Source organism: Neoarius graeffei, chromosome 9 (assembly GCF_027579695.1).
Source record: "Neoarius graeffei isolate fNeoGra1 chromosome 9, fNeoGra1.pri, whole genome shotgun sequence".
In the NCBI taxonomy this organism is placed as follows: Eukaryota; Metazoa; Chordata; class Actinopteri; order Siluriformes; family Ariidae; genus Neoarius; species Neoarius graeffei.
Genome location: NC_083577.1, coordinates 34,235,775 through 34,251,859, shown reverse-complemented (window position 1 = coordinate 34,251,859; position 16,085 = coordinate 34,235,775). Strand labels below are relative to the sequence as shown.

Genomic DNA, 16,085 nt, shown 5'->3' with positions numbered 1-16,085 from the left:
AAACCCCCACCCCTGTGACTTTGTGTAGCCCGAGGATTTTAGATATTGTACAGGTATGACGCAGGGGTCTGTACTAGCTCCAGATAGCGTGACTGTACTGTACATCGTCTTGGAGCTAAAGAATGCAGGTTATGCCGTACTTCTTTGCCTCTTGCCCTGATTACCATCCTATAGATAAGGACGAACCTTGCTTGGCACATTCCAGAGTGTCATCACTGAACTTTTGTGAGCATGTTACTTAGCATAGGAGGAGAAGGGTTTGAAGGAGGGCATAGATGCCTATAACCAATCCAATTTGAGAGTACAGATTAGCCAGCAGTGATGGAAAAAAGCAGTTAAGATAACAAGAATCTGAGCCCCCCTCTTGTCGCTTCCGTATTCAGGCCCTCAACCAATCTTATAGCGGTGCCGCTGAAAAGCTTTTGTGCTATAGGGATTTTTCACGCACGAAAGGCTCCAAAACAAAATGGGGAATGTTGATTTTGCAAAGCCGCTTAAAAAATTAAGCAACTTGCACGAGCCCCCTTTTAGGAGCTCACCTCTGAGAGATAGGAGAGGCCTGGCGGGTTCTGTTTTGTGTGATAACTGCGCAAGATCCCGGCCCAACCCAATTTTTCAGCACCAGGTTAAGCAACCCAGTTAATTGCAGTTGCTCACTAAGGAGCACGTAAATGACTTTTTCATCCCTGACTCTGTCCTCTTTATAATTATCTTGCAGAATGGTAATTACACCAAGTGAGCTCAGCTCATATTTTATGCGACAACAAACTCCTTTGCTCTTTTCTGTGCTCTTATTTTTCCCCGGTGATTATGTCAAAGAATGGGTAAACACGGGCACTTTCAGATAACTTAAAGCATTGGAAAAAGAACCAAGGTGTTCTGATGAAATATCAAAAGCACTGAAACTGTTGTTTATCATAAATATTGAGAATTACGGTATTTAAAAAAAAAAAAATCCTGAAAGCCATTTCACATAATGTTCCGTCAGTTGTACAGCTTGAGTGTGAGAAAGTAATCATGAAACTGCATTTTTACAGAAGCCCAAATGTCAGACACGAGGATGAGAGAGTAAATGTGAACTAGCAGATATAACTCAGGAGTCTTAAAACCATTTTGGAGAAACAAAACACATGTATCAGGGCCATCTCAAAGGAGATAGCTGCTTTAGAAATACCTCCTCTGATCTGATCCTAGTCGCGTTACGTGCTTGCAATACAGAACCGAGAGCCACAGCTTTGTTGTGATGTCTCAATCTGTGCACTGTGTCCTTTCGTCTTCTGATATCTCATCTCTTAAACACCAGACAAAACGCCTGCCACTCAGCACTGAGACGGGGTGAGGGTTTGTCTGGTGATTGGGGGGGGGGGGGGGTGATGGCCATCATGAAACGACATACAAAATCTCCTCTATAAAACCACAAGCCACAGCCAGGGGTTACAGAAATGCATCACTGTGATGGCAGCTTTTTGAGCACTGCTTGAAAAAAAAAAAAAAAAGTGTGAATGAATCCATTGTTCCTACTTTCACAATCTGCTTCATCCACAAAAAAAAAAGCCAAAACCCTGGTATAAAAGCATTACCTTTTGACTGGCACGCTCACTCATTTCATATACACAACTCCACACACTGCCCTCCAAAACTGGTGCCAATACTTATGGCATGCGTTTCTGTTGAACAGTTATTTCTTGAGGGATTTGTTTCTCTCTGAACAAATTTATTTTAATTAAAGGTCGGACTATCATCATTTTGAGTGCGAGATGACGCTACTTCGATAAAAGGTGGTGGTGGTGGTGGTGGGGGGGGGGGGTTCCTAACCCATTCTCATCTCATCTCATTATCTCTAGCCGCTTTATCCTTCTACAGGGTCGCAGGCAAGCTGGAGCCTATCCCAGCTGACTACGGGCGAAAGGCGGGGTACACCCTGGACAAGTCGCCAGGTCATCACAGGGCTGACACATAGACACAGACAACCATTCACACTCACATTCACACCTACGCTCAATTTAGAGTCACCAGTTAACCTAACCTGCATGTCTTTGGACTGTGGGGGAAACCGGAGCACCCGGAGGAAACCCACGCGGACACGGGGAGAACATGCAAACTCCGCACAGAAAGGCCCTTTACTAATCTTCACAAGGTGTTCCAATAATTGTGGGAAGCACTGTACATAAACACGTACACATTTCTCTTACACGCAGACTAATAACATTGATGCACGTGTGTGACTTTCAAAGCAATCTAGCAACTTACACGCATGCTTTTCTCCCACTCTTCCTCATAGTTCGTCACTCATGCAAACACTCACGTACACAGAGCTGCCTATACAAATCCTTCCTGCAGGCTCGAAGAATGACCTCATCCCTCCCGTCCGTGCCCCCCCCCCCACTCCAGAGTAGTTAGGCGGAGAGTGAGGTCACCTGAGACGGCAAGGGCCCGCCCTGTTCTGACTCACTCCCACGCAGCCTTTTACTGTGATGGTACTTTGAACCCAATTACCAGTGTCTGACACAACTGCTACAGAGACATAAAAAGGAAACCTAACTGGGACTTGATGAATGCCTTTGCAGTCCATTAATTCCTGACTACAATGGAAGCCACAAAAAGGGAGCTCTTTGCCAAGAACGAACTGTGAAGGTAGGCCAGGGGGAGTCAGTGGTGTCTCTGTGGCTGACCATGTGGAGCTCCAGTTTTTGCCCCTCTGGCGTTAGCGTGCTTACCCGAGGTGCCCCAACCTGGTTAGCGTATAAATAACACCAGACTGGGAGCTGAGCTTTTTGAAGCCACCGTGCTTTACGTTAGGCCAGGCTGGTTCAGCAGGTGCCCCTGCTGCCATCACACCTGTCTGCACCACGGGAGAGGGGCATGTTACGGATGTGCTGCACTCCCTCATTAAACTCCTTATTCCCTCCTGCACGCCTTCCATCAGTCTACCACAAGGTCATAAAGCCTGGGATGACAGCATGGTTGCTAGTCAAAACTGGAACTAAATCGCAGAGATTACTTCATGGTTTTTACAGGAATATACAGTGCAGGCGGGACTACTGTGGAAGTGCAGGGCAATGTTTAGCACTTTCAGTTATCCAGTGATTTCATTCTGAATACGACTGAAGATGAATCACACACACGCACTCCATGAAGAATTAAGCAGTTGACCTGTCTGTGAAAAGCCAGAGAGAGGGTATTCGGTTGTGTGTCTTCTGTTAAGGAGGAAAGGAAAAAAAAAAGGGGTGGGTGGGGGGGGGGAAGCAAAGTCAGTTAGACACTACAGGGCTTCCTCAGAGCAGCACTCCATGCCTAAAAGCACACACTACTTGTTACTTGAATCTGACAGAGGGAAAAGTGCTCGATACTGGTTCATCAACTTTCGGCAGCCAGTCTCTCTCTCCTCCACACACACCCCTACCCTTTCTTGGCTACACAAGCAATTTACAGACACACACAGGCACTCGCACACCGTCAGCCCCCATTCCGACAGAGCCTGGCCAATCCCTCAGGTATTCCCAGCAACATCGCAGATTAAAATAGCTGGCGACCCACATAGCTACGCACTGGCGCAGGCTCCCTTTTAAAGGAGACAGACTTTGCACTCCATGCCCCGCCACCAATGCGCCGACTGTACCTTCCAGATCATAATTACCTCTTCGTCCTGTTTCTAAAGTGATTCCACCAGATGGTGTGAACATCACCGTGCATCTCCCAGCCAGGTGACTGAAGCACAGAGTGCTAAAAGAATGTCGCTAACGTGCCGCAAACGCTCTTGCAAATGAATCCCAAATCAGATTCTATCAACCTTCTTGCATGTAAATGTGACAATTTGAATGGGTGCCTTTCCCCCCCCTTTCCCTCCCTCCCTTGAAAAATAGGTCTTGGCGTGGCTGTGCAAAACAAAAGAGGAGGAGAGGCTGAACGTCTCAGCGAGAAGGACAAATTCCCAAGGTCGATAACACTCTGCATGTGACCCACTTAACGGTGCCATACACAAGCCCTAATGGCTGAGTCGAGCATACATATCCGCTCGCTCAAAAACCTCTTATTGGTTCAGAATCTTGAGGAGAATCGATGCTGCTGAGCTGACGTCATAGGAGAATTATAAAGGGTTGGCGGGTTAGTAGTACAGCCTGCAGCTCCAAAACCCAAACATTTGGCTCTGCTTACATTTTGAAATACTGAAATATAATTTGTGATCTTTTTAAGCATGAAAAGAACTTTCGACTTGTTATATGGGAGAGAAACTAAAGGGCTTTTCATCAAGTTTTATGGTTCGGCTTAAGTACCCTCCTTTTCTTTTCGTACTGCGTATTTTTATAGCCTCTCTGGGGGATGTTAATGTCAAATCTGCTGGCATGTGGCTGCTCTTTAATTTGAATGTGAGGTCACGGTGGAGGATACAGAGCCCCTCGTTTGTCTTTTTCACTGAAAAACTGGATCATGCCAGCAGAGAGGAACAGGTGGGTCTCACAGCAGAGCAGCATGCAGACGCTCTGAGGGAAGACAGCAGTGTTGGTGAATCCATAGCCAGGACTATAATGGGAGTGCACTATGCCACTTGGCATGAGCCTTGGAGTACAAAAAAAGGAAAAAAATATATATTTTCTATATTGTATATAAATAAAATAACGGCAACATGGCACCTGTGTGGTCATCACCTGGAGCTGTAGCCATTGCGATTGTGAAAAGAGCAAGTTATAGGGGTTTATAGTAGAACACTACATCCGTGGGTTTGGTTTCCTGAGTACAAGAAAGCATTTTAAGTAACGCGGATGTTCTAGCGCCACAAACTTCACGGTGAAACCACGTATGAAATTTGCTGTGAATGGAGTCTTCAGGTCTGCTTTGTGTACACGAATGGGGAAGTCCCATCTCTGGCACTGCTTTAGTCATCTCTATGGGGCATTTCCTGCTCACGAGGGCAATGAGGATTGTGTGTACATCACTCCGCTCTACTAGAGAGAGTGGCAGGATTGGGTGCCAAGGGGGCATCTGCCCTTTTTATTTTCTCTCCATCTCTTTAGTGGGCAGACATGTTATAGTTAGGCAGGAAGCTCTGCATGGGGCAATGCATGCCAACCTTGCCTGCAGCAGCAGCAGCTTGGAATAAGTGAGAGAGAGAAATGAGTGGAAATGAGCAGGCCAGGCACAACACAATGGGACTCTGGACAGCAGCCAGGTCATGTAGTCACTGGACACAGAACATATGCAAATATCCACGACACACAAAGTACAAGCAAATCACCACAACGCAGCCCTTTAAAACTTGAAAAGAACGTCAGGAAAGTAGCACTACTATTTTTGTACTGTCTAACGTTCCCAGTTTTAGAGTCAACAAATACCCTCGGGTGCGTATGATTCCGAGCCATGCCTCTAGGTTTCATACTCGCGTGGCCTGCGTTTCATTCAGCGTTTGGTTTTTCTTTCAGTTTCAGGGTCTATTTCAGGACAGAGAATGAGCCCTGTAGGTAATTTTCTCCTTGACGGAAAGTACCTGTTGTCCCCGAGTGTTTGTGTTTGAACGTACAGCCAGTGTTGTGTCTGATGCCGCCTCACTGTACCTCACTGCTACCAAAACAAACACATCTGCTGCCCTGGTGTATGTGAGCGCACACACACACACACACACGCCTCCAGGCCTTCTTGTTTCAAGGTCGTATTCAGTTAACCATGTTTTGCGTTCCTCCTCTCTCTAAAGAATATCTTGAATTAGCAAGTCGGAGAAGCCGTTGTTTAAATGCGAGTCAAAGTTATCTGCTTTTTGCATACAGGAAGCAAGAGGAGGGTCACTTAAAAAAAAAAAAAAGAAATTCTCCCTTTCATGGTGTAATTTTCAAGCTGGCTGATAAGCCACACCCCCATTCTCAGTCATAGCCATGTGTGGAAAATGAGCAGGAGTGAATGTGAAAGCAGCCCAGAGTTCTCTCTCGGCACACTTGTGCCTGGAAGATGGCTTTAAAGGAGCGGGATGTGAGGAGGGAATTTCCAGCAGGTCGACCAGAGACTGAAACGAAGAACTGTGTGGGAGGCTCTTCTACCCCTCCCAAGCGTAGAAGCAGTTGAATAAACATAAGTGCTCTCCTCCATGCTGAGATGCCCTTCACTTCTTCACACGACTCCTCTCCCTCTTTCTTCAACTGTTTTGACATTCTGCCGTGCTACTTATAGCTGGTTAGGAATACCAAAAATATCATAATCTATTATTCATCACCAACTCACTCCCGGTCTATACTAAACATGCTAGGCTGGAATACGTGGAGTTTGAATCGGCTTGAATTTTGCCGTCTTGAAAATTGAGGCAAAAATATGCCATCGAGCTCTCAGTTAGTCCGAGTGCATGCGTTTGTGCGTGTGTGTATCAAACAGTACGTGTACTTCGAGAACAATGGTTGGTTCCTCACTGGCTGTTAATCAACCACTTGAGTGGCTAAGCTGCCTCTCCATCAGGCTGAGGGGACGCTAGGCCTCATGCATAAAGATGCAATCCGTACTCTGTCTTTTTCTACTTTCTCACTCCATCCCTTCGCTGCTCCTCCTCTCTGTGGGTTAACAGACACTTGAAAAGCAGTCGGAGAAGTGGTGTCCAACTCACTCCCACCTCACCTCTCAAACAAACGGCCCTATTTCAGATGCAGACCCTGAAAATCTCTTGATCTCCTGACAACAAAGCCACATCCATCAGTGCTCCGATAGGCAAGGAGATAATTAGGTGGTCAGTACTTCTCCATGGCAGGAGGAGGTTGGAGTCAGGAGGATGACGGTAGAAGTCATTAGCGTTTGCTGAAGGACTCTCTTCCTTATATTCATCAGAAAGGAAAAGAGAAGCGTCTCTGGTACTGAGGGCTTATCAAGCTGGGTGAATTCCAGTCATGGACGAGATCTAACCTTTGAAAAATCTGTACTTAAACCCCGATGCTTATGAAACTGGACATGTCGAGGCAAACTGTAAAGACCTCGCCAACATCTCTTGCGAACTTATGGATCATCACGGCTGTCAATCAAACGAGTAAAAGATGCGCATACCCTTTAAACATAAGCTCCTGAATTCATACTGCATGCCCAGCCAATAACAGACGTGCATATAGTCGACACCGTCACTTTAGCAACAGTATCATAATATATATGAAATATATGACATCGCAGACAGTCACTCAGCTGCCCTGTGACTCAGGCTGTAGTTTTCATTGCTCTCATGGCTTTATATGGAAGTGTTTTACCTTCAGACAAACTAATGAAGGCTGTGTTTGTGTCATAGAAATGCAGTGCTATTTTAATAGCAAGGGATTAAGAAAATTCCCAAAGCCTCTATTCACCTTAATGTTGGAGATTCAACACATTTATGGTCATTAAATCCATAAAATAAATATATAAAAAAATTAACTTTAAAAAAAACAAACCAAAAAAAAAAAAAAAAAAACCCTGATCACAGCCGAGTCTGGCTCTCACACAACTCTATTTTTTTAATCCCTTCTGCATTGGAAATGCTAATTATTGACTCTCATTTCGAAAACCTCTTTGCAAGACAACCTACAGACTGCCAATTTGACATCTACTTTGATCTACATCTGGCAGAGAGAATAAATTATAGAGCAATTGCCAAAATTCATGGCAACTGAGGTTTGGTAAACAGCTTTCAATCAACCTGTGTGGGTGAGGTCTCAGTGTCTCTTCAAAAGCAGATTGTGGAGGTAATTTCACACGACTGAAATGACAGTGCAAACAGCAGGAATTATGATCGAGTACAATCTAGGCTACTTCTCTTTACCTTAATGGATTTTGTGGTGGGCAGCACGCTGGTGTAGTGGTTAGCATTGTCGCCTCACAGCAAGAAGGTCCTGGGTTTGAGCCCAGCGGCCGACGAGGGCCTTTGTGTGTGGAGTTTGCATGTTTGTTCTCCCCGTGTCTGCGTGGGTTTCCGCCGGGTGCTCCGGTTTCCCCCACGGTCCAAAGACATGCAGGTTAGGCTAATTGCTGGCTCTAAATTGACTGTAGGTGTGAATGAGAGTGTGAATGGCTGTTTGTCTCTGTTACCCCTTTTCCACCAAATCAGTTCCAGGGCTGGTTCGGGGCCAGTGCTGGTGCTGGTTCACAACTTGTTCAACTTGCGAGCCAGCTGAGAACCAGTTTGCTTTTCCATAGCTGGCAGTGCTAAGCGGAGCCACGTCATTACGTCTCTGTATACGTCAGTTACGTCGCTACGTTTGCATAAACCTTGGCGCGAATATCGAAGCAAAAACAACATGGAAGAAGCAGCAGCAGCAGCAACAACAATAAAAAATGACTTCGCGTTTGTACAGCTGCTGCTTCTCATCGCTTAAAAATGGCGATCTTTCGCGGTCTTGTTATTGTTGTTGGTCTTAACAACTCCGCCCCCCCGCTGACGTAAGCGGTTCATTCCTCTGGCCCAGCAGAGAGTTGGTGCTAGCCTGGAACCGGTTTTTCTGGCCCCAGAGCCAATTCTTTGTCAGTGGAAACAGAAAACCCGGTTCCAAACTAAGCACTGGCCCCGAACCAGCCCTGGAACTGCTTTGGTGGAAAAGGGGCATGTGTGTCAGCCTTGCAACGACCTGGCGACTTGTCCAGGGTGTACCCCGCCTCTCACCCATAGTCAGTTCGGATAGGCTTGCCTGCGACCCTGTAGAACAGGATAAGCGGCTACGGATAATGGATGGATTTCATGGTTAATTTAATCTGAAGTTGTTGTTCACGCTTTTGGTGTGGCCGGCTGTTCACGAAGCTTCTTTTGCAAGTTGAGACATTTTCATGTTGTCACAAAATTGCAAGCTTGTGCAAAAAGTAGAGTATGTAAGCAACATGCTTGGTCAAAAACAACACGAGCGAATTTGCCCCACTTCAAAGAAGACCTGGTTTCGCCCTGTTCATGAAAAAGAGTCTGCTGCCTCATGCCAGAGTCTAATTACTGTCAGCTGTCTGGGGCTGGACAGATCGAGTCTGGTTGGGTCAGAGAGAGAGAGAGAGAGAGAGAGAGAGAGAGAGAGAGAGAGAGTGAGTGAGTCCCAGCTTGTATACTCTGCTGTACTGAGCAGCCGAGTTATCAGATACATGAGGAGAAGCAGAGAAAAGACCATGGACGTCTATTACCACAGCACCAACTGGACTGTTGATTTTTGTTCTCTCTTTTGTGTGGCAGAGAGCGAATCCAGGAAATGCTTGGTACAATGGCTTGGCTTTATGACCTCATGCTGTTAAATCCCAGTGGGTGACTCAACACTGTCTGGCTCATGCTGATTCATCGTAACCCGTTCAAAGCAAAAGGGCTGATACCAGAGAGCATGTTCACATTCTTTATTTTTGCCCATTACAAAAAACACTAATAAAAAAGGACAAGACACCACTGCACTATCCACGACCCGTAACCCACATCCTGTGACTTATGTGTTTGAGTGGATGTGAGAGGGCATTCAGGCCTGTCTGCCTGGATGAAATGGTTTTCCGACAGCTTTCATGGCTATCAGGCCGAAACTTGAAACATGATCTCAGTCTCATGTTTCCCCACATGTCTGAGTGTCAACACATGCAGAATGCTGTTATCACTTCAATGCAGGGACCGGTAAAACTGGTCCGAGGTCTGATGATGTAGTGGCCGCACAGAATATACAACGGACAAGAATACTGGCATGGACAAGCATGTTCTAAAAAGGCACATACACCTGTTTCTGTCTGAGACTTGAAGACGACTGGAATTGAATTCCTGCAGAGCCCATATGGAACCATAGAGCAGTGCAGCATCTTGAATGCTAAAGCTGTCCAGGTGTCCATAGTCTGTGCACATTTCCATTTCTAATGTGGGATATTTGACAGGCCCTATCTGACCAGCTCTTCTGCCATAATCCTAGAGTTTTTCCAGAGTCAGAAGGTGCTGGGGGAAGTTAAGATTGGGCTTGGGCATTCTCCATGCCCTCAATGGATAGTCTGTCAGAAACCAGCTGTACTCAAAGAATTAAGCAATACGTGGTTTTTTTTCTGCTTGTTACAGACAAAAATATAACACCACCTTCAGCTGGATCAAAATTACACAACCAGGGAGGCATCCTATAGAGCACATAGTAGAATTTAAAGCAAGACACTGCCTGGACACAAGCCTACAAGGCACAGAATCAAGGGAGGTGGCTAAAGGAGAACAAGTTTATGGTTTATGACAGCATTAGAAACACGGAAGCATATCTGAACTCCATTTGAATGTATTTTTAATGGTATCGGATGCTCTTACACTTGGCTTTCTCCTACCCCACTGCCACCGTTCTGAGAGTTACTGGGCTGTGAAATGTGAAAAACTGCAGAGCGGAATATGTATGCAGGGTGATTCATTATCTTGTCAAACTTGGCTTCTCTGGGACAGACAGAACTCCCTGGATGAGGCCATGTGCTGTCTTTGCCCTGTGATGGCTGTCTGTGGCCTGGTTCGTGGGGTTACATGACCCTACACCAAGACGCACCAGTTCAAAAGCATGATGTGTGGTATGATGTGGAAGAACTGCATTAATAGAAAGCCTTAAGTTCTGCTTCCTGTCAAGGTTTATAGTTGGACACAATGTAACCTGCTCAGCCAAATCAAGCCCCTTTGTGACACACCTACAAAAGGTGTTAATGGAACAGGTGGTAAAACCAGTGGAGCCACCAGGTTTCATGTCTATCACCATCTTATTGCAGGGATTTTTCAGGACAAACAGGACTTCTGGCATTGGATAACCACTTGCTGCAACATGCTTTTCAGTAGGACCCGGCCTACACACCTTAAATAATGCTCCGAGAAACAAAAGCAGATAAGAAGCTTTGAATTCCTCACTGTTTCTAAATAGACGGCTTCGAAACAACCACAGAGATGAAAACGAGGCAAATTTGAGAGACAGCTCTGCCAGGCATGGAAGACAAACTGATGTAGGGTGACCCATTTTTCGGACAGCCAATTCAAAAAAAAAAAAAAAAAAAAAACCCACGCAACCAAACAAAAACATCTAAAAGACGACTAACCATTACTGACTTCCTGGCTCATGTGAGACAGATGGATGGACGCAGATAAACACCCCCTCCTCTTCACACACGTACGCACCCACAATCAGTCTCTCAGGTGATCCTTGCTAATTGGCCAGACTGCCATGCTTGCTTCTAATGGTGTTGTTTACCTCCACAGAGTGATTCCCCAGACTTCTCCACCTGTCCTGACTGCCTCTAGTGTGGAGCTCAGAGGACCCCTCTGGGTGGTGCTACTAGGGGAAGGGAACAAGAGACAACAGGGGCCCCCTTGTTGAGCAAACAGCCGCTCTTTGAATTAACCTTCCTTGTGGGTCACTGCTGAACTAATCCCGACCTTCGTTGCGAAAAAAAAAAAAAAAATGCTAGCGTGCTGTAATTACACCGAGCCGTTTAGCTCGGTCTTTCACTGCCTCTTGCTTTCCTGTCTTCTCTTGACAGTGAGAGATGGCGTCTTTGTTCAAGGAGGAGGGGGGTGGGGGGTGTTGCCATCAGCCGCCAGTCCCGTTAGGGGAATGGATGTGGTGCACGTCAGGTCCTGTGAGGACTTTATCATAGTCGTATAGCGCTTCGCCCACATTTGCCCTCCTTCCTCTGCTGCCCAGCCCTGAAACTTAATTCACCCCTATCGTGCCCATTAGGGACTGATTCATGCGCCACTCACCCTGGAACGAGAGTGTCCATGTATCTTGTTCCTGGGTTAAAGGACATTTCCCTTCCCTGGAAGATCTGAAGTCACACTATCAAGCCATCACTGCCAGTAAAAGCATCAGATTTTTACAGCACGGCCATTCCACCACCTCTTTTATTCACCTGTCAGCCCAGCAAGGCCTTTTCTTCCTTTCACTATCTCACGGCACTTTATTGTCCCACTGCCAAGATACTGCTTCCCTTTTCCTCCCAAGCCATATCACATGTTCACCCAACAGTATGTGCCAAGGGTGAGAAAACATGTCAAAAGAGATGAGATTACAGCTCAATGTTTCCTTTCCAGTCATCACTAGATGTATTATATGGTCCTCGGTGTGCGTAAACACGCCTGCATTTATTGCTTCCATTGCCTCCTTCTTCCTGAATTTGGGAAGTGTAAATCAGCAGGTGAACTGGAATGCCAGTTTAACATCATACTTTAAAAAAAAAACAAAACAGAAAGGCTTTCTCTGACATGCACACACACAAACCACTGATACTCTAATATACAAATTGATGTACAGCAGTAGGCAAAAACTGCAAGCCCATGTGTGCGTGTGCCACTAATTGACTATCAACACACACACACACCTGCACATTTAAGTCATTGGCTAATTACTCTATCTATTGTTTGATACATCAAAGATGTGAGGATGAACAGATGAAGGAGACCAGGCTGTGTACTAATCACTGTCGTAAGGGTTCAGATCACCCCTACTAGAGCACAGCTGGTGCCGGAGTGTGTGAGCGCACACGCGTGCAAGCAGGTTTAAAGGGAGACCCTCCTAGATGTTCTTTTAACTTCTCTCTCACACACACCCCCACTAGCTGTTTCCCCCTGCAGTCAAGCACATGGAATGGCAATCAGCTGGCTCCATCCAGATTATGAATCCTAGCCATCAGGATCCGATACCAAATTATGAATTTTGGGTTAATCATAAACTAGACTAGGAATTCAATCCTGATTTCAATTCACAGCCTTCGGTCTAAAACGAGGAGGAACGTGCAGGGGGATGTGATGCGATGCGATGCGATGCACATTTCAAACATATTCTATAGAGCACAGAGGCGAGCAGAAATTAATCAAACATCACTCCTAAGGTTTAGAACAACAAAAAGGGCTCGTCTACAAGGCGTTCATTTCACCATGTGCACTCCTCTCTCTGTGTTCAGTTGAACCGGCTGGTTCACTCGGGTATATGGTATGACCGAAAGGCTGTGCAGGACAGGATGATCTGGTGACTCGCCAGTAAAAACGCAATATGCTACTTTGCATGCTTCTCCATCACACAGGATTCAGTCTGAATCCTAACTGGCGGTCATTTACTTAAACTGGAAACACAGCAGCTGGACAGATGTGCATCCAGGAGTCATTGAGATGGTATGGGCACATCCTGAGAAGAGATGCAGGGCATGTTGAGGATGGAGTTGCCAGGCACATGAAAACAAGGAAGGCCAAAGAGGAGATACATGGATGTGTGGTGACAGAGGACATGAAAGTGAAAGACAGGGAGCAATGGAGACCCCACAGCAGCCAGAACAACAACAACAACAACAACAAGAAGAAGAAGCAGAGAAACGAGCCTTTACACTCTCGGGCGCGCGCCTACAAGCATCACCATTGACCAGATTAAAAATAAACAGCTGTTTATGCTGAGAAACAAACAAACAAACAAACAAAGTCCAAAAAGGTTGACCAGCAGTGTGGCACGAGCGCACCATAGAGAGGCGCGCGCTGTGTTTTGGAAACACCGGAACCAGCGTGGTGTTCGCGCTCCGCCTGATTCACCGAACCGAGCTATAATAATAATAATAATAATAATAATAATAATAATAATAGTGGTGGTTCAATTCTGTTTAGGCGAACTTCACGCCCTCTGAGTGGGTGTTTAGTGAAAGTACGCCATCACTACCGGTTAGCATGTTTACTGTTCGGTACAGCCGTCGCAGATTCGAGACGTAGCCCGTAACTAAGGCGCCATAGTAACGCACTTACTCCCGCGCGCACGCGCACTCGCTCACCTGCTGCCAGTTCTCCTCCAGCGACGGCATCGCTGAGAAGTAGCCCGTGTCATGGACCAGCTGAAGTTCCTGAAAGATACTGTAATTCGCCAGCACGTCCATTTTTGGGTCTCTCAAGAAAGACAATTTGATTCCGTGATAACCGAAATATCACCCGCTTCTCCAAAAAAAAAAAAAATCAGTGGAAACAACAACAACAACAACTCTTCAGATCCGTGACCGGCGCGCGCTCCGGGGAAAACCGTGCAATTTGTACAGATCTGAAAAATAAACTAACTGCTGCACAGCGGGTCAAACTCTGCAAATTATTGTTGCTGTTGTTGTTGTTTAGGGAGAAAAAAAAATATGGTCGTGTCATTTAAATTGCAATCCCTGTTCTGTTCTGCGCTGCTGGCCCGGGGAAAGAACCGGCCACCTAATTCCGCATCTCCACACTGTAAATCCAGGTCGCTTCACAGCCGCGATTGAGCAGCAGCAGCAGCCAAGTTGCTCGGGCTTTAGCCGTCTCTGGCGAGTAAGAGGAAGCCGAGCAACTCGCGAAAGGGGCGTGGCGTCTGCTGTCAATCAATTCCGTGCGTGACCATATAAAGTAAATGGGGCTGACGATCTTGCCGGCACCCAATGGAGGCGGCGCTAAAATAGGCAAAGAGGCGGGACTAGATTTGAATACCGAAGCGCGATTGGTGTGGCCGAGCTGCCAATCAGGCCGTACTAGGCAGTGAAAGGTGAGCTATTTTTAGAGGGGTATATAAGAGCCTCGGCGCGCTCGCCTCGGACACAACGGCCGCTGAGCTGAGAGCGAGGCTACACACTCACTTCCCTCTGATATGGTAATTGAAAACATCTGATAACCGGATAATCTTACATTTCTTCTTAATATATCCCTTTTTATTTTGACACACAACCACGAATCTGACAGCAGAGTCGGGGGGAGCAGTTGCATTTTGCAGAGCTCTTAAAGAGAAGCGTTTCAGGACGACTTCCTAACCGGAAATAATATTAAAAAACAAAAAGTTGCGTAGGTTGCATCCCAAACCGCACACTTCCCTACTGCATGACTTACTCTATTTATCATAGGGTGCGTACTACGCATACTTTTTAAAATCGTATGGTGCATACTGCACATTTTTTTTTATCATATAGTGCATACTACATATACTTTTTTGAAAATCATACGGTGCATACTACACACTTTTTATCATATAGTGCATACTACGCATGCTACTTTAAAAAAAATCATACGGTGCATACTACACACTTTTTAATCATATAATGCATACTACACTTTATCATAGTGCATACTACACATATTTTTTTGAAAATCATATGGTGCATACTACACATACTTTATTATATGGTGCATACTTCACATACTTTTTTATTATATGGTGCATACTACACATACTATTTTATTATATGGTGCATACTATAAATACTTCTTTAAAAAAATCATATGGTGCATACTACACATATATGGTGCATACTATACACACTTTTATCATATAGTGCATACTACACATACTTTTTTGAAAATCATATGGTGCATACTACACATACTTTATTATATGGTGCATACTTCACATACTTTTTTATTATATGGTGCATACTACACATACTATTTTATTATATGGTGCATACTATAAATACTTCTTTAAAAAAATCATATGGTGCATACTATACATACTTTAAAAAAATCATATAGTGCATACTACACATATATGGTGCATACTATACACACTTATCATATGGTGCATACTACACATACTATTTTATTATATGGTGCATACTATAAATACTTCTTTAAAAAAATCATATGGTGCATACTACACATACTTTTAAAAAAAATCATATAGTGCATACTACATATACTTATTATATGGTGCATACTATATATACTTTTATCATATGGTTCATACTGCACATACTTTATTATATGGTGCATACTACACATACGTTTTTAAAAATCATATGGTGCATACTACACATACTATTTTATTATATGGTGCATATTATAAATACTTCTTTAAAAAAATCATATGGTGCATACTACACATACTTTTAAAAAAAATCATATAGTGCATACTACATATACTTATTATATGGTGCATACTATATATACTTTTATCATATGGTTCATACTGCACATACTTTATTATATAGTGCATACTACACATACTTTTTTAAAAATCATATGGTTCATACTACACATACTTTTTTATTATATAGTGCATACTATACACACTTATCATATGGTGCATACTACACATACTTTTTTATTATATAGTGCATACTATACATACTTTTATCATATGGTGCATACTACACATACTTTTTTATTATGTGGTGCATACTACATATACTTTTTTTAAAAATCATATGGTGCATACTACATA

General features: G+C 44.6%; 1 protein-coding gene across 2 annotated transcripts in view; it reads right to left on the bottom strand.

Annotated features, from left to right (window-relative positions):
* Positions 1-14,188, bottom strand: part of klf7b (Kruppel like factor 7b) — a 53,924-nt gene extending 39,736 nt beyond the window's left edge. For both annotated transcript variants that reach the window (XR_009655341.1, XM_060929335.1), the window contains exon 1: positions 13,693-14,188. Coding sequence is in view for 1 of the 2 variants with exons in the window: in XM_060929335.1 (XP_060785318.1) it covers positions 13,693-13,794 (102 nt within the window). In the remaining variant the exon portion in view is untranslated. The remainder of the gene's footprint in view (positions 1-13,692) is intronic.
* Between the last annotated feature and the right edge of the window lie 1,897 nt (positions 14,189-16,085).